This window comes from Stylophora pistillata, chromosome 13 (genome assembly GCF_964205215.1).
Source record: "Stylophora pistillata chromosome 13, jaStyPist1.2, whole genome shotgun sequence".
NCBI lineage: Eukaryota > Metazoa > Cnidaria > Anthozoa > Scleractinia > Pocilloporidae > Stylophora > Stylophora pistillata.
The window spans coordinates 22,312,820-22,333,725 of NC_142531.1; the positions used below are offsets into that span (position 1 = coordinate 22,312,820).

At 40.1% G+C, this 20,906-nt stretch overlaps 1 protein-coding gene across 10 annotated transcripts in view; it reads right to left on the reverse strand.

Moving 5' to 3' along the window:
- Positions 1–1,264: 1,264 nt before the first annotated feature.
- The window catches only part of LOC111327721 (otoferlin), a 42,829-nt gene continuing 23,187 nt past the window's right edge, over positions 1,265–20,906 (reverse strand). For 6 of the 10 annotated variants that reach the window (XM_088743399.1, XM_088743402.1, XM_088743403.1 and 3 more), the window contains 25 exons: positions 20,698–20,826; positions 20,464–20,518; positions 20,269–20,346; positions 19,738–19,919; positions 18,256–18,417; positions 17,451–17,567; positions 16,867–17,028; positions 15,321–15,480; positions 12,789–12,910; positions 12,188–12,208; positions 10,905–11,147; positions 10,111–10,245; positions 9,890–10,015; positions 9,704–9,739; positions 9,216–9,307; positions 8,519–8,689; positions 7,911–8,068; positions 6,734–6,873; positions 5,988–6,076; positions 5,360–5,600; positions 4,797–4,896; positions 4,332–4,510; positions 3,504–3,604; positions 3,248–3,395; positions 1,265–2,681 (listed from right to left, as the gene is read on the reverse strand). In XM_088743399.1, the coding sequence (XP_088599525.1) occupies positions 2,649–2,681; positions 3,248–3,395; positions 3,504–3,604; positions 4,332–4,510; positions 4,797–4,896; positions 5,360–5,600; positions 5,988–6,076; positions 6,734–6,873; positions 7,911–8,068; positions 8,519–8,689; positions 9,216–9,307; positions 9,704–9,739; positions 9,890–10,015; positions 10,111–10,245; positions 10,905–11,147; positions 12,188–12,208; positions 12,789–12,910; positions 15,321–15,480; positions 16,867–17,028; positions 17,451–17,567; positions 18,256–18,417; positions 19,738–19,919; positions 20,269–20,346; positions 20,464–20,518; positions 20,698–20,826 (3,180 nt within the window). In that variant the 3' untranslated portion in view covers positions 1,265–2,648. Of the gene's footprint in view, positions 2,682–3,247; positions 3,396–3,503; positions 3,605–4,331; positions 4,511–4,796; positions 4,897–5,359; positions 5,601–5,987; positions 6,077–6,733; positions 6,874–7,910; positions 8,069–8,518; positions 8,690–9,215; positions 9,308–9,703; positions 9,740–9,889; positions 10,016–10,110; positions 10,246–10,904; positions 11,154–12,187; positions 12,209–12,788; positions 12,911–15,320; positions 15,481–16,866; positions 17,029–17,450; positions 17,568–18,255; positions 18,418–19,737; positions 19,920–20,268; positions 20,347–20,463; positions 20,519–20,697; positions 20,827–20,906 lie in introns of all 10 variants that reach the window. The other 4 variants (XM_088743400.1, XM_088743404.1, XM_088743405.1 and 1 more) reach the window with 2 other exon arrangements.

The following is a 20,906-nucleotide window of genomic DNA, read 5'->3' on the forward strand; positions in this document are numbered from 1 at the left end:
TGATGCTGTGAATAAGTATTTATAATTTGATTTAAGTTGCACACCTGTCAGTCTTTTTAACTTGATTAGAAGACCTGTTCTAATACAAAGTCTCACCTTTTACTGATTAAATATGTTTTATAGAATTATTTTTTTTCTCTCCTCAAACAAAGTAAGCAACAGTGCATAAGACCTTTTGATGACCAGTGATACTAATTCTTAGATTTTGATGTAGTTTTATTGTTATTTCTTATCAGGATCATAAAAACCCCTATAATGACTAGATAGTTGTATTTCAAGGCAATAGGCCATTTTACAGTTGTGTACTTAGTTGCCAAGCCTTTGATTCAGAGTGAGGCTGAATGTGACCTTGTTGTGATAGAGACCTGTATCTACTAAGCATAACTAACAAAGTGATTTACATTTGAAAGGCAGCAAGGTTTGTTTCATAACAAGGTCAACCCTTGCCTTACTCCCATTCAAAGGCTTGGCAACCAAGCACACAACTGTAAAATGGACTATTCAAAAGGTTGTTGGGTCACACAACTATCATGTTCATCAACAAAAATAATGAAATGTAAAGTGCCTTTTTAATGTGACTCCACTCGTAGAGATGGTTGTAAAATGTAGTGTTTAAAGTGTAAATAATCACAAGGAAGAACAGCAATCAATTAAAAATGTTTGCATTAATCCTTCTACCCCTAAGATTGACTGGCTTCTAATTTCTCCTTACAATTTCTCCATTATCCCCCTTGAATCAAATGCACAGGTCAGGAGAATAAAGGAAATGATCACCAATTCAAGATGCTCCCGATCATTGAACAAATTCTCCTCATCAATCCCATAGGAAATGTATAGCAAACAGTATGGAGAATCTGCATACTGATGTTAGGGTGTAAAGGGTTAAAGATGTCTTGAGGCTCTGACAATTGATGGTAAGGGGTACATATTCACACAGTGGCACCACCAAATATTAACAGTGTGGTTACAATTTTATCTTTTATTTACTTTTGGTCCTTTGTAAATCAACTGGTCAGTGACAGAATTAGTATTAAAACTCCCAACATTTAGAAAGTAGTTATGCATTGGTCAATTCAAAGCTGCAAAATCACCCCCCCCCCCCCCAAATGCAACCCCATTGGACATTTGAACTTTTAAAAGATTGGCCTATTCAAATAATATTCCTTCCCCTGTGCTAAAACTACATTCAAATATCCCACCTAAAGTCAAACGATTGTTTGTGTGATCAAAGGCTACCTTGGAAGGTTCAACACAATACAACAAGTCACCACAATTATCTTTATTGCTATGGATATTCACGTTACCCGCATGTATGACACTTCACACTGATTACTGATAACTACGACCCACTTGTAACTTTTACCTGATACTCATACCACGGTTAAATATACTACTTATATTATGCTACGTCATGTCATGATCCTCCGCATTATTTACAACTTGCTGTGGTACACGGGTGTGCCATCTCATTCTGTACAATTTCAACTCATTCCATGGCCTAAAGCCACTTAAATTTAAATTCTCTCCCACATCAGAGAGCCAATTAACATCTTCATCTGCGATAGAGAACCACTTGGTAAGTAACGCAATCTTCGATATTGTCACGCAATCTCTCGCGATGAAAAGTTTTGATTGCGTGACCACCAAGGGTTGAACTAATGTGAGGTACATTTAGCACCTAAAAAGAAATCCGCGGGATAAATAAGAGACAAATAAAGAAATACATATCTTTCCCTCTCTAAGAATCGAGCAGTATATTCACTTTCTTAACGTAATGCACGTAGATTTCAATTCCATGCTCAACCCTTGTATCTACTTCAGCGGTATTCGTGAAAGTAACAAACCAGAGTTCTAAATTACAATTCAAAAGAACGACCTGCGCTAAAAATTAAAACGTACAAACTATTTAGAAGACATTTGGCCATATTTCGCTGGGCATTCTTCATATAGCCCGGAGCTCGGAGCCCGGAGCCCGGAGCCACGTCTTACCCGATGCACCCTAACCTAACTTCGAGTTCACTTACGATCAACGCTTAGAGAAGAAGAAAGGTACTATGTTTTAGGAATACTTTTCATTTCTTTTCGTTTCACATGAGATTTCTCGTTTAATATCATCGGCCACCAAAACTATTCCTTCTTGAAACATAACAATAAGCAAAAAACTTCCAAATTGTAAGGCAATCAATTAAAAAACAACAATTAAATACTTATAAATAAAAATGTCGAATAAATACTTTCAATGAAAGATTTTAACGAAGATTTTGGTCTTGCGACCCGTCTCAGGCGTATCAGTTTACCACGAACTTGATCAAACCAAAATGCCTCAGTAAGTGATTTTACTGAAATATTCCTTTTGGAAAGGAATAAGTGCAAAAAAAACGGAAATCTAGCTGAAAACCAAATACAAAACTGAAAAAAAGTTAATAAAAATAAATCTCGACAATCGAATCTTGTAACTGTACAATGCTTTTTTTATTTTAACAAAATAAACGTTTCTATAACAATAGCAGCTCCTATTCAAACGGCGCCTATATTGCGCCTTTTTAAATAAACCTTCTTCAACTAGTTTTTTTAACGTAATAAATAGATAAATAAATCGAGAGTAGTCCAGATAAGGATTCAACGGTTGTCTTTACTTTGTACGCTGTTTATGCTCCGAAAATCTTCTTCACTGTATAACCCTGAAGGAAACCAAACACAAAAAACTTTTTAGTTAAAGTAAGGGACCATTTGATACTGGCTATATGAGCTCACTTTTCACCCTGTAGGCTTCGGAAAAACAATTGTGGGAGAAGGGGGGAAAACTCGAAACGCCGGTCTTTGTGGTGGCAAATTTACATTACCAAATCTTTGTCACATGCGTGCGCATTCCTTTCATCAACTTTATAGATAGTCGTGGAAAGAGTCAAGAAATTCCGAGTAAATGTCGTTTGGAGAGGGCCGTTAGTTACTGACATCTGTTGACAGCGGTTTAGATACGTACAAGAAACACACCTATCACGACCGACGGACTTGAGGTTAGCCTTACAGCCCGTGGCATCGCAGAAAAAAAACTGACCAAAAAACCTCTAAGTTATAGATTTGTTTTCGTCCAACGTAAAACAAATTTTCATTGTGACTTTGATCACTATTTCCGCACCAACAAAAGTTCTTTCTGGGGCTGCCCTACCTGGGTTCATCACACCATTTTGATTACAATACAAAAGGACCTCAATAGGAATGTTTCATGTTCAAAAGGGGCTCTTACAGGCATGGAGTAGAAGAACAAGCCCATAAGGGCTACAAGCAGTCCAATGACCAAGAACTTGATGAGGCACATCTTGTAGTTGTTCCAAAGAAGATACTTCAGGGACTTGAACGGGTTCATGAACCAAGTGAAGGTTGAATCAGGCCGGCTACAAAGAACAAGACAATTCAAATAAGTACACGACTATTGCCCAAACGTGGACCAGGTCATAAACATTTATCCAAGATTGATGGAACATCGGGGGACATGATCTTACTTTGGTTTCTCTAGAGCCTGCGGGTCCTCACGCGCCCTTCCAGCGGGTTTTTTCTCAGCCTCTTCCTGAGTCAGTAATTCCAGTTCAGCTTCCACTTTGCCCTACCATTAAAATTGGAAACCAAACCCGTTAGAAATAGTTTTGAAATACCTTAGTTAGAGTTAGAATGTTTGTAATTTCAAAACACCCCTATAACCTTTTCACTCCGTAGAACTAGTTTATCAACTCTCCACATCGCTTTCGATAATTTTCTTATCATTTTAATTCTGAGAAATAGGAGAATTTGGAGTTAAATTATACAGCCTTAGGAATGTATGGCAAGAATAGCAGAGTAAATTGTACTAAGTGCGTGGTCTACCGCAACAAGCCCTGTTGAGATCGGTAGTAAAGAGCTAGACCTACAAACGGGGGACTGTGGGATCGCCATGTTTTTCTTTTGTCTCGTGCAAACCTCTCTCCGTACGATATATGGCTGTTGGTAGAAATGTTGTCGGAAAAAAGGACTAAAGTGCAAATTACTGGATAAATTCATCAAAGCCGCTGTGCCTCGTTCTTGCTGTGACCTCTTCTTGCGTTTCCCTGAAATCCTGAGGACAAGGAACCGTGACCTGAAAACTATTCACATTACCTTTCGGAATTCCTCGCTTCGCGTGCACTTTTACGCTTTGTCTCCGACAACCTTTCTCGAAACAGCTGAGTTTACGTCAATTTTGGCAAAAACGTTATTGCTTAACTATTCCAAGAGAGAAATCAGAATCGAGAAAAAAAATAACAGCTATACTTCAGCCTTTTAACCCTAACGACCGAGTTTACAAACTGTAAACTTACGGCCAGTTCAGGTACTTCTTCATCAGTGTTGACAGTAAACGGCCAGAATCCCTTAATGTGCTTGATTTTGAAGAAGGAGACCTGGGGCACACTGCCGTCCTGTTTGAGTAGGTCTAACGTGCAAGTCTTAGCGGACTTCGCACCACGTGGCATGCGCGTGAGGTCAAGGGTCAGATCACCTGTTGAACACAACATGACAGTTTGTGAGGTTCCTTGACTGTGAAGTAATTGGTTGAAGATCACAGGCTTTTTTTTTTTTTAACCAATAAGATCTTAGATGTAAGACCAAGCCAACTGCGACTAAGGTGAGAGCACGGCTTCCCGCGCTTTAAGCCGGTCACATGCTCTTGAAGCGATTTCTGATTGGTTCCTGGCATGACTACGTCTCTAATGATTGGCACAAATAAAAAGCTCTTTATAAATACACGAACTAAGAGTGGCTCACTTTTTTAGAATGTTACTCACCTATGAAATCGTCAGCCGAGAAGGCGTCCGCATCCCACACTTGCAGATGCAGTCTGGCAGGAACTTTCTCCTCTGATTCGTCCCAAGAGAAGAAACTGGCCTGTAGGACAATACACAGTAAACAAGTGAAGACATGTTCCTCGCAAAAGAGCTTCAATAGAAGAAATTGAATAAAAGAAGCCTGAACAAAAGCCAGGCTCGGAAAGGATTCAAATCCGTTCCTCTCAGTTACCAATTAGGCGCCTCTACCAACTGCGCCACAAAGCTTCATGTTAGGAACGAAGCAAATCTGAGTGAATGAACTAAGCTCTATTTTTAACCTGCGGAGGTCAAAACCTTAATCATTCCATACAATACACAATAATCAAATTTGAAATGTGGGCTCTGTAACTTTCAATCAGATGTTGTAATTCAAGGACGGTTCTTACAGATTCAACATGAAAGATAAGCTTCCTTACAGCAAACCTTCCTAGACTGACTTCCTTGATGTTATTGTTTGGCTACATACTGTGCGAGATGGAACATAAGCAGAACACAACGCTTACAGATGAAACAAAGTTTACCTTTCGAGTAATAACAATTCTCTCTTCTGCCTTCTGGTACTGGAAAGGGAATATGAATCTCCAGTTGAAATTGCCTTCTCCAGTAAGGGACCTGTAATGCACATCTGTTTGTTGCTTGTCCTCTTTCATTCCTTCGAGCCAACCTTTGACAAAGATGTCACTGCACTTCTCTCCCGTCAGTATGTTGGATTCTTCCAAAAGGACATCTTCCGTGTTCCAGATAACAACTCGAAGCTCATAACTAAAACGAACACAAATATCGCCCCGTGATATGAAGTGAGAAACACAGCATTTCTTGTTTGGATGATTGTTTGGTCTCAAAAGGGAAAAATTCTCGAAAAAAAAAAAAAAAAAATGGTCAACTCAACTGGAATCAATTGTTACTTCTTTAATAATTACTCTTACACTTTAACTTTCAAAATCATTCCACACTTCGATAAAAGGCCAAATGAACACAAAATGTTGCGGGCGTAACCTCCAAGTGGTCAACGTGCAATCTCTTCTCACTAAACAGCTAATTGATGTGACACCAAATTCTCTTCGGTATGTTTCAAGAAATGACATAGCAGCTAGACGGGAGAATGAGGAGAAGAGGTCTAAAAGTTAAATGACTAAGTGCCGTCCTTACGTTGTCGGTTTCCTTGGAGTAATGTCCACAGGAGCCCCAGGAGATGGCATGTCCATAGGGAACATGTCCACCCACATCTCAATTTTACCCTGCAGAGAGACGAGAATATCGGTGCTTGATTGTACAATCCATTCTTCATTTTATAATGAGAGAAGTTTTGATTGGCTCTTACTTATGATCTATAGGAGGACAAACGCATAGATGACGTCATCATCGACAGTTTTTATTTTGCTAGTATATATTATACAAAACAAATAGTTTCCATTTTGCCGTGAGTCTGTTCAGTAATAGATAACAAGAGGCATCAAATGTGGTAAGAAAATTGGTGACACACTCGTTTGCGCCTCGTGTACCACTCTTTTGCCCTACTGAACATGAAATCTATTGTTCGAATGATTAAAGGACTGTGTTGCTACGTGTGGGGAGAGATTGGGGAGAGTGAAACGAACAATTTGAAACAATACTAACCTACGAACAAAGTTGAAATGGTAATAATAGTTTCTTTAGAAACTATCAGCCTTTAACCTACGAACACCCGTGAATATATCAAAACTAACATTTTATTCCTATGGTCATTTGTAATTACAATTATTTTGGACGTTGGCGAACTGGCATTAGACGCTGGCGAATCGACCTCATTCGTTAGCGAACTGTTCGTTGGGGAACTGACACGTTGACGAAACGAACCGTTACCGTTGTTACCGTTCAAATAGACTGAGTGACCGTTATAGTAACAGAACACCAACCTGTTCCACTCCAGGTTTCTCTGGGTTGTACAGAGATCGGGTCTCCACATGTTCTGGCACCAGATTGAAACCTCTCTTCAACGTATGGAAACCACGTAGGGCTTTCAGTGCGACAGGTTCATCTGATTGTTTAAAATGACCTAAAAAAAAGTGAACACAGAAGTATCCAATGAACCACAAAGAAGTATATTAGCTATTTTTAAAGCGAGACCATGAAAAATGATTGCAATACCGCGCAAAATTAGAGCAAAAGCAATCATCATTTAAACCTTGTTCACAAAGTTAACGTACTCTGGCCTCTTAATATAATTTCCTCTTCTAGCGAAAATTTGCCAAGATATTCAGTAATAATAAACAGAGAACAACCGGGTCCATTTCTGCGTCATTAATACCCGAGAAAAACAAAGTTTTTTTCTTATTCTTGGTTATTGATGCACTTTTGTTTTGATGACACACTTTGTTAACATTCGGATCTAACACATTCAACGGTGTTTGGGAATTTACTCGATACCAGGAATTTGCTATCCAGTGATGCCCCACATCATTCTACTCTTTGAAAGTAGGAAAGTTCAGTAAATGTTAAGAGGTACCTTTAGTTAACGGTCTGTAAACACCAGAGACATTTCGTGGGACATGTCACAAAGACAACTCCTTAAACACGAAGGCGCGCTATATAAGGAAGTCTTCCCTGGGAAGACCAAGGCTCATTTGCCACTCACCGTTGACGTGTGCGGGTCAGATTTAAATGCTGGTAGACGAACAAAAGGAGCTAATGAGATGTCTATTGTTTACTTCCACCAGCATGGTGGCATGAGGTAACGTGCGAACCATCTACTTCGATCTCAAATTTACCGCCACAAATAAAGACAGTTTCCATTGGAGAAAGGAAATACAAATCTCAAAAATTCTTGTATTGTGATGAAGACATAAAACAATTTTGAGGAATGCGCCCGCTGTTCACTGCTTTGGAGTAGCTGTAGTTCAAGCTGCCTTGACTCTTAGAATTCTACATCACACGACGGTTGATTGACAAATGGTCCAGTGGGACCTAAGGCTCCTGTCATAGCACGCCTTCGTGTTTAACTTCAACATCGAGAATCGACTGATAGTTTTTTCCTTGAAAAAAGTGGTCGAGAGAAGATAAGGCAATTTTTCTTAGAGAAAAATTCCAACATACCACTCTCCTCAAGAACTTGCGAAGTGGCTCCAAACACTTTGTTGTCAATGCGAACTCTTCCCGTGGAGTAATGAGGTCCGTCCAGGCCCTCATCTTTGCAGATCTTAGCAAGAACCTGGGTCGGGCGCATTGGGTCGCGCCATTTATTGAATCCAAATCTGTGGGTAGAAGAAAAAAATTCCTTCTGGTATTAAATTGTGTTCCTATAATTGACAACAAAACTTCAGGTTTCCCTAATTTATAAATCACTCAAACAAAATTTTGTCCCCACCAAGAGCACAGAGAGACTTGAATACCAGACAGTTGAAAAGGAAGGCTAAGCAAACATTGGGAGGGGGAGAGGGGGGAGAGGGGGGAGAGGGGGGAGAGGGGGGAGAGGGGGGAGAGGGGGGATTGGCCTATGATGGACTGGGATCTCACCCCGTAGGAGCTATAATACTCTAACCTGCTCATTTTTTGCAAAGCAATGAAAAGAAAATCTGGAGTTCCGAGGTACCTCTGTAATTCTAAGCTTGCCCGTTTCCTGCTCTATTTTTTGTTTTAGCAAAAATTGGAAATCCTCATTGTGAAAGGGATTTGGAAAATGCCAAAAAAATCTTAACATTTACGTTGCATAGCTCTCCTGCAGACCACACGTGGGTCGATGTTTGCTGTAGAATCTGTTCTCCAAATCAACTTTGCTCTCCCCAATGAGATCATCACTTCCAACTAGATCCCAGTCATACACGCCAACAGTTAAGACTGAATCCATGGGGATGATCGCCTCAAATTCAAAGCACCTGTAAGCGTAGTAACATTTCAGTACATCACAGTTGCTACCATGACACATCGCGTCACACATATCGTATCATGTGATCACACATCACCTAACACATATCGTATCATGTGATCACGCATCACGACACATTGTGTCACACCACGTAACAGCACGTTACGCTACATCAGAAACACATCTCTTACTCATAAATTTACATTATGAATATCATCTTTTTGTCCCATACGACCAAGAAAACCATCGCTACCAATAATGAATGCTGATTAAGGCTAGCAATTTTTAATGTCTAAAATATTCCCGTATTGTATCGGTTCAGCCTACATCATTCTGTACTGGGTCCAGACAACTCGCACCACTGGCAGATTTAGCACCACCCTCTAAACCAATTAGATGTCAAACTGACTTGTCCTTGCGTGTTTTCCCGCGCTTCAAGCAGTTCATTGTTTTAGCTCTGTTGCACTAATGTGATGACTCTGGTTTTGATTAGTAGGACACACAATCGAAAAGCGCTCTCATGAACGTGTCGTTACCTTCCAAACACAGGATTGAGTTGCTTTGACACATAGTTATCTCGGTCCCTCACTTTGTGTTTTCCGAGGGTAACCACAAGATAAGGATCAGCCTGAGAATCAACAACACAATCATATCAGCATTTTCCCAAAATTCCATCACTTTTCTTGTTACTTTACGGTGACCTCATGATCAGTGCGCTCGACTCCGGATCGAGTGGTTCGAGCCCTGGCCGGAGACATTGTGTTGCGTTCTTAGGCAAGATACGTTACTCTCACAGTTGCCTCTCTTCACCCAGATGCTTAAATGGGTACCAGCGAACTTAATTTAATTCAGGGAGGAGTAGAAATACTCCAAGACGTTTCATGCTACGGAAACCGGAGATGAGCGCCGGCCTGATGGGCCACTTAGCTCGTAAACATACTTTACGTAATGGTTCTACAGCCTTACTGTTTGTTCAATTAAGCTGTATAACAAAAAGATTACCACAACACAAACTCTCGCTCACCTTTCCATTCACATCTGAGGGATGCAGATTGATGGCCTGTAGAGATACAAAGACAGCAGCATGACGGTCAAATTTAGAAAAAAAAAAATGAGGTAGTACAAATGACAACCCAACTGACAATTTCTAAATATTTTTTTGGTTCCCAAAAAATTTAAAGGCAAAAAGGGTTTGTTTATGGTGGAGTACCTTGATGACGTACACCCGTGCGAGCACATTGACAGGCTCATTGCTGGGTAACTTCAGGAATGTTCCAACGATTGGGTCCATTTCCACATGCTCAGGCAGAGGGTACTTCCACACCTTCAAAGAACCCTGTAAAAACGGATCAAACGAGTAAGGACCCTAGTCGAGTTCTTTATTCCTAGACACCATGTGTACAAGTTAAGTATTCTGAAGGTTAGCAATACCTTGAATTTTCCCACAATCCTATGGTCGTCGTCGTCATCTTCACTTGTCTTCTTGCCACGGTAGAGTGGGAACGAATGAAGCCAGTCGTTGAAGCCGTTGTACTCTGGCAAATTTTCCAATTCTGAGTCAAAAATCTGCCATTAAAAAAAAAAATCTATCTCACAAAAACAAGTATTTTCATTTTGTATAACTTGATAGTCAAAAATAAATTCAGCAGTAGATGCCAACACTATAGCAAGTAACCAATACGAAAGCAGCGCGACCCTGAACTCGCCCTACTTTCTGAACAAATCAGATTCAAAACTGAACCGACCCAGATAGGTCACTCGCGTTCCCGCTTTTCTTGACCACTTATTAGCGAGTTTAAGAAAACTACGACAGCAACGGCAACGGGAACGACACCAAGCAAAAGGTTTAAGCAGCAGAACAGTGGCTGTGCACGTGCGTTATAAATCTTTGTAGATTTCTTTGCGCTCTCTGCAAAACAGCAACATGAAATGACCAAACTTTGCGCTGTCTGGAGAACGTGAACGCCGACCGCTGATTTTTAAATTTCTTTTTCTTATTTAAGGCTGTGTTCCGATTTCAGTTTCGATATAGTTTTGACCGTGAGAAACAAACTAAATGACTTTAGAGTATCGCGGGACTCGTCGGTAAAATATAAGTTTAATTTTTAAGCGACGCTGTCCCCGGCGTCGCCGTCGTCCTTTCTTAAACTCCCTATTAGCTTCCTGCGACAGTCGCTCAAAAAAATAAAACTCGCCCCCTCTCCCCCCCCCAACGATCTCCTCACCGTTAGCCTTGGAATCTTCTTCTTCAATTTCTCTTCCTCGGATTCTTCCTCTCTTTTATCCTTCTTCTTTGAAGGCCTTGATGCTTTCTGGTCGTCGTTTCTCTCATTCCGTTCACGGTCCTTGAGTGTCTCGTAGTACCGTGACCACCAGTCCAACGCATCCTCACCGTCATCATCTTCTTTGCCTTTGCCTTTTTCGCCTTTTCCTTCACCTCCTCCTCCCTCAGCCTTCTTCTTTTTCTCCTGCAGCTCAGATAAAAAAAAGACGACAATTCTAAGTGTTGGGTTGCATAGAAAGATTCTTTTTGAAAGGAGGTATGACAAGATCATGACTTAACGTCCTTTTATCCGACACAGATAATCGTCTTGAAAATCAAAGTTAAGTTCACTTTTGAAGGTTGATTTAATAAGATCTACGGGTAATCAAGATGAGAGATATCCGCTACCAGTTTTCCCTTTTGTTCCTGTAGATAAAATTTCTGACCAAAGCGCGTAGCAACCTGTACGAACGGACGTTCTTATTACTTGACCTACGGTCAAGTAATAAGACCAAATTTTCTCGGCTTGATGGGTTATTACCAAATTTGTTTAGGTATGGTGCATCAGTGAATCGATCAATCGCACTATGGTGAGACGTCTTATTGACAAAAAGCAAATGGGAAAATTTGCTGCAGATATCATCTTGCTGCGCACTCGTAGGTCTCATAACATCCACTTCAGAGCCGACTTAAAGAAACACAGGGCTAAACATGAACTGACCGAGTTAAGTTAAAAAATGAGAGTTTACTGCAGAAGAAAAATATCAACATGGTGATAATGAACCAAAGGAGGATACGAATGGCAAAGATGAAGAAGTTTAACACAGTTTATAGACGGCACCCATGCAAAATTTCACGCAGAGAGCATGAATCCGCTTTTCAGAAAAAATGGGAGGAGAAAGAGTTGGCAGTGAAGAGCATGATAGAAGAAACGACGCAAAAAATATTCTCTATGAAAGGACTCGAACTGCAGTCGTATGACAGAGGATGTCTACAAGAATGCGTACAAAGATTACAGTGATCAGTGAGCGACTAGACAAAAGTAACGATGAAGACAAGCCTCATTTGGGACCAAGAGAATTTTTTATGTGACAACAAGGCCAACACCGCTGTCGTCGAATTTATACATCTGCTGGTGTGCTTCGTGTAAAACTTGAAGTAAATTAAATTTTTTCGCTCAGAGCGGCAGTCATTTATGAAAACAAGTTTGACATGAGCTGTTAACTAAAGGAACAATACGCTCACCTTGAGTGTGTAGGCATAGAGCTGTGTTGAAGACGACGACGAAAGAGAAAGAGAAACAGCGCATGAACAAGATGAATGAGAAGAAGAACGATGAAACACAAACAGGTACATAAAGGGTGTTTAAGAACTAAGGGAACTCTCATATACCACAACTGTTGTAGAATCGCTCGAGACTGGAATGGGTAAACAGAGCTTTGTTCTTTACTCAAATTTAGGGATCAACGTTCAGTTTAACAGACATGGTTTGACGCGTCCCACGGATGCCACAAACATATAGAGAAGAAGGATACGGTGGCTTCCTTGGGGAAGAGAAAAAAAAAGTAGAGGGCATACGAGCCTGCCTCTCAGCGCGAAGAGAGAAGAGAAAAGCCTTGAGATCAGACAATCAAGATAAAACCTTCATACGCTCAAGGAGATTTTTTGAATGACGCATCACGACAAAGAATGATGACAGCAATTAATGTTAAGTGACGATGAAAAAAAAAAAATTAATCGCAAGTGATAAATCTTTCAACTCCTAAGATCTGATTGTGAATTCTCCTTTCTAGCTGCTACACATTTCCTTGTAAATTAAATAAAATGAACTAATCTAGCAGCATACCAGAGGCTCAGAGTCCGCTGCATCCGGAGGATCCTCATCAATCTCTATTGCCACATCAGCAGGTGCATTGGGAACTGGTGAGGTTGGACGAGAAGTGGCATTCCCTACTCCTACGACAGCTTCTGTTGTGGAATGAGATTAAAAGTCAATAGTCAAGTGCTGTTGTGGACTTTGGCTGAAGGCTCTACGTTAGACCTTCTGCATTTTCCATGAGGGATAAGAACAAAACCCAACAACCCAACAACTTCAATTGAATCTCCTGGGAGGGGGGGGGGTATTCCAGGGTCAATTCGCGCACCCTCGCGATAAGAAGAGGAATAAACATAATAATAACATTCGATACAAATTTTTTAATTGACAATGCTATGGCAAATATAGGCTAGACATTTTTAAAATTTGTTTTTACAGTTTTTTTAGAGTAAGAATGTCATTTCCCTTCTCATATATTTTTTTTAATGTAATTTACTTTCCTAAGGATAATTTCGATGCACGTTTTTTTGAAATTCTTTCAATACGAACTAGTAGTTGCTTTCGTGATTTTTATATGTAGGTCGTTTTTGCTATCAAAGTTAGTTTGGGTCTGATACGAGTCTGATCCTAGAGAACCGAATTTAACAGATGTGTTCCGTGTCAATTAATTTGGAAATGTGCGAGAGGAAAAACCATTTTAAGTTTTGAAATAAAGTTATTGTCATAATAATAATAATAATTTATAAAAATAATCCTTTATTCACCATAATCACAAAAATTATAACAAAAATTATGATAAAATGTTTGAAAATCGAAAAAAAAATGTGTTAAAATGTCTAATAAAAATGTAAGAAAAACTAGAGGATACACACTATGATAACGATAATTCACTCTAATCATCAAAAATATTTACTGTAAATTAAGATAAAATCCTTAAAAAATCGAAAAATACATGAAAATATCAACTAACAAATTATCTAAAAAAAAAAAAAGAAACTAACTAACAAATGGCAGCCTCTGAACTTTGAATATCTAGGTCTACATTAGTAAAATCCAATTTGGGCCTTTTAATTGAACTGGATCCTCTTAGGCAGATTAGGGCGGATCTTAATAATGCAAACGATAATAATAATTATAATAATAATAAATATTTTTAAGGAAGAATCTATTATTATTATTAAGTTAATACCGAAGAGATTCAAAACTTTTCTCTCAGTTAGAGACTCTTTAAACTTGTTTTGTAATATTTATACCTTAATTATGATCATCATTATAATTATTACAAGTGTGTATCCATGAGCTTTTTCTGGGATTTTTACTGGACATTTTGACGCATTTGTTTTCGATTTTTAAGCATTTCATCATAATTTTTGTAAATACTTTTAGTGATTATAGTGAATAAAGATTAATTATAATAATAATAATAATAATAATTATAATAATAATAATAATAATAATAATAATAATAATAATAATAATAATAATAATAATAATAATAATAATGGGGGCGGTCCCGAGAGCTGGATGTCATGATGCGCGAGCTGGTGGGAGGCAGAAGCACAGACGTACTGCGAAAGATGCAGAGGGCAGTGTTCTCGGGCACGCTGAATATTGCCCGGACTTTCAAGGTGGCAGTTTGAGCTCCTGTTAGAAGGAGGACCGTAGACACAACGGAAAAGCCTTTTAGGATTAGTTAATGTACATTTATTTTTTACTCCATGGCTCACAGCTTACGGTTTTCGCCCTGTATTCCTTGACTAGAATGTAGCATTAAGTTGAATACTCTGCGATAATTCCATAGTGATGTATGGAACCTTTAGTGTTTTGATTGAGGGTTTTACTACATAGCAATTAAGTTTAGGATTTTTATTACTAGGGTTTTCATGATTAGGAATTGCTACAGGAAATTTAATTGTAAAGACTTTCGCCGTTGCATTGATTGGCCACGGCTTGCCGCCCAATCATTGTATAGGATATCTTCACCACTAAATTTTCTCCGGTTCTTATTGGTTTAAATCGATCACGTGACGCGATAGTGTTCATCCGTGGAGAGACACTATCAGCCCATAGTGCCCGCCCGCGGAAAATACCCGGATGGATAGTGCCCGTCCGCGGAAAATACCTGGATTGATAGTACTCATCCGTGAAAAGTTTTGAATAGTTTGACGGCCGCGAAGTTAGGCAGATCGGAAAAACAGTGACATTTTAATTCTGACAGGTATAACGTATTATTTAGCCAATGTACGGTTGCGAATTATTGACATTTGTGACAAGCTGTAGGCGTGGAAGAAAATTTAGTGGTGAACAATAAAAACAATAGAGTGTTTATGTCTCGGAACTATCGGTCTGATAGTTGCCCCTTGGAAATTTGATGTTCTTAAAACTAGCATATTTGTTTTAAGAACATCAAATTTACGCGGGGCAACTATCAGCCGATAGTTCCTCGACAGAAACACTCTATTGTTTAAATAAGACGTTGGTGTAGGCCTTCCATATGGAAAAATTCCGCCTTGGTCCTGACCCTTCCGGAAAAAAATCTAAAATTAAATTAGGTCGTCTGACCTGCTTTCTCTAGTTTCTCCTTTTCTTTCTCTCCAGTCTGTAAGTATCGGTGCAGTGAGTTCAGCACATGAGTACCAACCAGTGTAAAGCGACCAAATGTACGACAGTCCCTTACACGGATGGTCAGCGGTGGGCAGTAACGCTCATTTTCAGGAAGTTCCTGTGGCAGTGAGAAAAATACTAACAATTAATGTTGTGAGGGTTAAGATTGTCTGAGTGAGAAACTCTCGACACTGTCAACTTGAGGAAGCAAATTAAATATCTCTTAAGGAAAACCTTAAAGAGAAAATGCCATCATTTTGACAGTGTTTATGAAAGTTAACCAGCCCCGACGGCCTGCAACTCAACAACAGTGGTATCGTTTTAAAGATCAGTACCACAAAAAATTCTCACAAACTTAGTAAGGAAATTATGATATCTTACGATGGAGACAGAGAAAACATTTCTGATATGGGAAAACTTTTGGGAACTTTTTTATTACTTCCTTAAAGAGCTTAAATTCTAAACTCAGATTCAGGTATGAAAAATATTATCAAAAAGTTGTCGTAGTAGTTTGTCGTGAGTAGTTTGTTTCCAAGGTATTTTTCCACTTAAAAACTAACTCAAACAACAACAAACATATGAAACATATGTGTGAACTGCGGTTCTGAGACGTATATGAGCACGATCCTTCGCAGTAAAGCACTATTTGAGCAATAGTGAAAATCAGACCTGAAAAAAATTTCAGGCCTGTACGGGATTCGAACCACTGACCTCTGCGATACTAGTGCAGCGCTCTACCAATTGAGCTAACAAGCCAACTGGGAGCAGGCCATCAAATTAATTCGACATAAACCCATAGATGATAAATCAAACAACAACAAACATATGAAACATATGTGTGAACTGCGGTTCTGAGACGTATATGAGCACGATCCTTCGCAGTAAAGCACTATTTGAGCAATAGTGAAAATCAGACCTGAAAAAAATTTCAGGCCTGTACGGGATTCGAACCACTGACCTCTGCGATACTAGTGCAGCGCTCTACCAATTGAGCTAACAAGCCAACTGGGAGCAGGCCATCAAATTAATTCGACATAAACCCGTAGATGATAAATCAAACAACAACAAACATATGAAACATATGTGTGAACTGCGGTTCTGAGACGTATATGAGCACGATAGTGCTTTACTGCGAAGGATCGTGCTCATATACGTCTCAGAACCGCAGTTCACACATATGTTTCATATGTTTGTTGTTGTTTGATTTATCATCTACGGGTTTATGTCGAATTAATTTGATGGCCTGCTCCCAGTTGGCTTGTTAGCTCAATTGGTAGAGCGCTGCACTAGTATCGCAGAGGTCAGTGGTTCGAATCCCGTACAGGCCTGAAATTTTTTTCAGGTCTGATTTTCACTATTGCTCAAATAGTGCTTTACTGCGAAGGATCGTGCTCATATACGTAAAAACTAACTGTTGATAACACACGATAGAAAATGGATATTATCAAAGAAGAGGCATGTGATGAATAAAATTAGACTTTCAGTAAAAACACCGCCCTCTTACCACATCAAAGAAGATGACCGGGTTCTGGAAGTTGGGATTTTTCTTAGCATTTGTGATGACAGTAGATTGTATGACATGTCCAGCAAGATCGATGTCCACTTGAGGTCTGTCCACTGTGGTTAGATTTATCCTCTTCATCTCACGGACGCCCCAGAACAAAGCCTAAGGAATAAGGAAAGATACAGTTCATACGCTAGGATAATAACTACGTTCGTTTCTTAAGTCATGAAGTCGGTTAGTCGGTAAACCAGTCGTTCTTTCTTCACTAGATTGGTAAGTCAATAGGTCGGTCGGATGGTCAGTTGGTTGGACGGTCCGGGAATGGTCGGTCAGTCAGTCAGTCAGTCAGTTGTTTCCAGTTGGTCGTTCCGTCATAGGTCATTCCGTCCATGAGGGCATGAATTCGATAATTCGTTCCTTCTTTCTTTTACTCCGATACCACTTCCCACTCTCACACACTTACAAATCTATACCATCCTTTCTACCAAGTGATATTGATTCATTTCTTGGTTCCTAATTTATGTCACAAAATCAACCACAACAACGACTTTCTCTTCAGAAATGTAAATGCAACCTTATAGTACCTCGATCCTGTGTTTCCTCATAACGGGCCTGATCCCATCAGGGACGGGTGTTATTGGTCCATCAGGAGTGTTTACAGGTTCGACTTCAGTGGGCAAGAAGCATGTACCCTCAGATAGCTGAAAGGAGAAAATAAGAAAGATTGGATTTGAGATTTTCACTCAATCACTGCCTAACTCCAATAACCGTGGCATGCAAATGGCGTACTTTCCGATTGAGTGTTCTAAGCCAAATCAACGATAATCACAACGACCAAACACAAGTCAGATATCAAAAAGAATCTATGAAAACTCAGATTTAACAAAATAAACAAACAAACTGCCTGAAGCGCGGGAAAACGCGCGCGACTACGACGCGCTTGGTTCCAGCTTTGAATTTGATTGGTTGAGAGGGTTGAGGGAACTTTCTAAACCAATCAGAGAAAGAGATAAAGTAAACGAAATGCAATCCTGGATCCTACACTGTTGCGCCAATTGAGCGACACATGGCAACTTGGCGCTGAATGCTTGGTCATGTCAGGTACACCAAAATGAAGTGTTCGTATGAATTATTCTATCCCAGACCCACGAAAGGACTGTATTGTGGCAATGCAGGTGAACTCCAAATGCTGTCCAAATGTTGACCACTTCAGCTCTTCATCGTTTAGGAAAAAAATTCTGCGTAACAAGCGAAGCAGACTGGTGCGATTTCAAGAAATGAAGCTGTTCATTTTCAATCCACCATATTGTAAACTTAGTCACAGCGCATGCACCAGACCCGATTCTTGAACAGAATTTGATTAGCAGATGAAAAGGTGAACTAATTTACCTGGAGGAGTTCAAAAGCAGCTAATAATTCTCCAGCTTTCTCCTCTCCTCTGAAAATCTGGAACCACTCCAATGCTGGCGGGAAGAACGGCTTCTCGTAAGGTTCACAGGCCATCTTTACTATTGGTCTGGCCAGCGCACGACCAATGAACTCTGAGTCACCCTAGCGAGAGTTTTGAGAGCAAATTGTAAGATTCACTAGCTAAAAAACTTATCAAGTTTTACTGATGGACCTATGTGACTAAAACTAAGGCTGGCTAAATAACTGACTAGCTAACCAACTAATAAGCTGACAGAGAGACAAATGAATAAAGAGGGTAAGTTTCCACAGAAACTATGCTGATATGTCGGTGGGTGGAGTAAACCAAGGTAATTTAGGTTTTACAAACTGAGTTGATAATGCAAATTTGCCTTATTGATAATGTAAATTAGCTTTGAAACTCTTTACGGTGGCCAATTTACATTATCAACTCATCTGATAAAGCCTAAATTACCTTGACAGACAGACAGACAAACAGGTAGGTGGACAGACAGGTAGGTAGACAGACCGACCGACCGAAAAACAGACAGGTAGGTAGACAAACAGACAAACAGGTAGGTAGACAAACAGACTGACAGATAGAAAGACAGACAGGTAGGTAGACAAACAGACAGATGGACAGACAGGTAGATGGACAGACAGGTAGATGGACAGACAGGTAGATGGACAGACAGGTAGATGGACAGACAGACAGACAGGTAGGTAGACAGACAGGTAGGTAGACAGACAGACAGGTAGGTAGACAAACAGACAGATAGGTAGGTAGACAGACAGGTAGGTAAACAGACAGACAGATAGACAGACAGATAGGTAGACAGACAGAAAGACAGACAGACAGGTGGGTAGGTAGACAGACAGACAAACAGGTAGGTAGACAGATAGACACACAAGTAGGTAGACAGACAGAAAGACAGGAAGGGGGGTAGGTAGACTGACCGACAGACAGGTAGGTAGACAAACAGACAGATAGACAGACAGGTAGGTAGACAGACAAACAGACAGGTAGGTAGACAGACAGACAAACAGGTAGGTAGACAAACAGACAGATAGACAGACAGGTAGGTAGACAGACAGACAGACAGGTTGGTAGACAGACAGACAGGTAGGTAGACAGACAGACAGGTAGGTAGACAAACAGACAGATAGACAGGTAGGTAGACAGACAGGTAGGTAGACAGACTGACAGATAGACAGATAGACAGATAGGTAGACAGACAGAAAGACAGACAGACAGGTGGGTAGGTAGACAGACAGACAAACAGGTAGGTAGACAGACCGACAGACAGGTAGGTAGACAGACCAGACAAAAAGAGAGACTAAAGTGACAAACAACCAGACAGATAGAAAGGCTGCAAGGCTGACATACATACTGACAGACAGACAGACAGACACGCAGCCCTGCAAGCAGGCAAGACAGATGAAAAGATTGATCAAATAACTTACTCCGATATCTTTGTCAAATACTTCAACGACAATGGTTGGAGGATTGACAGCAATTTCATTCACATCTCCCCACAGAATTAAGTCTCTAAACAACAGCATCTGATCCCAGGTTGGACTCCTTGTCTCCCAGATCACTCGGGTGTCAGCCACAAGGTGTGTAAAGATTACTCGGGCAAAGGCATCTGCCATGAAAAGATGAGTTGAGGACCAAATTAAAGGAAACCACATTAGTACAAACAACAATTTCTGTCTTACGCAAGCTGAAAGTGCGTTAGGTTAAACGTCTCACGAAAAATTAAATCTTGTACCACTAACGTTGGCAAAAGTTCACTTCCTTTAGCTACGCAACCACCATTGGCAAAACGTGGGTTCCATGTCATTATATGAGCAATTACGCACTTACCCCTCCCTTGACCCAACAACAGTCAACTGATAAGTTGTGGCTGACGTTGGGCTAGGGGAGGGGTGGGCGCGCACGCAGCTGCTCAGATATTGGCATCGATCTAAACCTTGCACGTGAATGTATGTTACCTGAAAGTCCAGAGGCATCGCTGCCAATCAAACTTCTCGCCTGGTATGTGTGTGCCCGCAGAAGGAACTTCTGTTTCTCTGAAAGGATTGATATTAAACATGTGCTCTTAAAAGTCTCGTTTACTTCACTTCACAACAAGATTAAGTTTTTTTCATGGCGAAAGAAATAGTCTGTAATTAGTAAAGCTCCATTACCTGTGTAGATGAGGTGATTTGGAGGAGGAGCCATCAATTTGTGAGCGTTCTTTGGCTGCAAGAATAAAATACAAAAGATTTCACCATTGATCCAGTTCAAACATTCTCTCTGCTGTCGGCAACATCTTGCACACAACTATCACATAAGTGAAAGGGGTGGGTGCACAATTGCTCGGACAAAGACATCGATCCAAATCATCACTGTGTCACGTGCTAATACTAAAACTACAGTACCGTCTGGTATCCCTTGGGAGCATCTTTCAGATAATCTTTTTTATGTTTGTGCAGACCAAGCCAGATCATGACATTCAGTTTGGCTTGAATAGCCCATCCCTTAGGTCCATCACCACGCTTGCCAGGAAGCTGAAAAGATATTAAAAAAACAACAAAACCAATATTAAAAAGCCTATTTTCTATCTATCCGAGTGACAGAGATGGTGTCC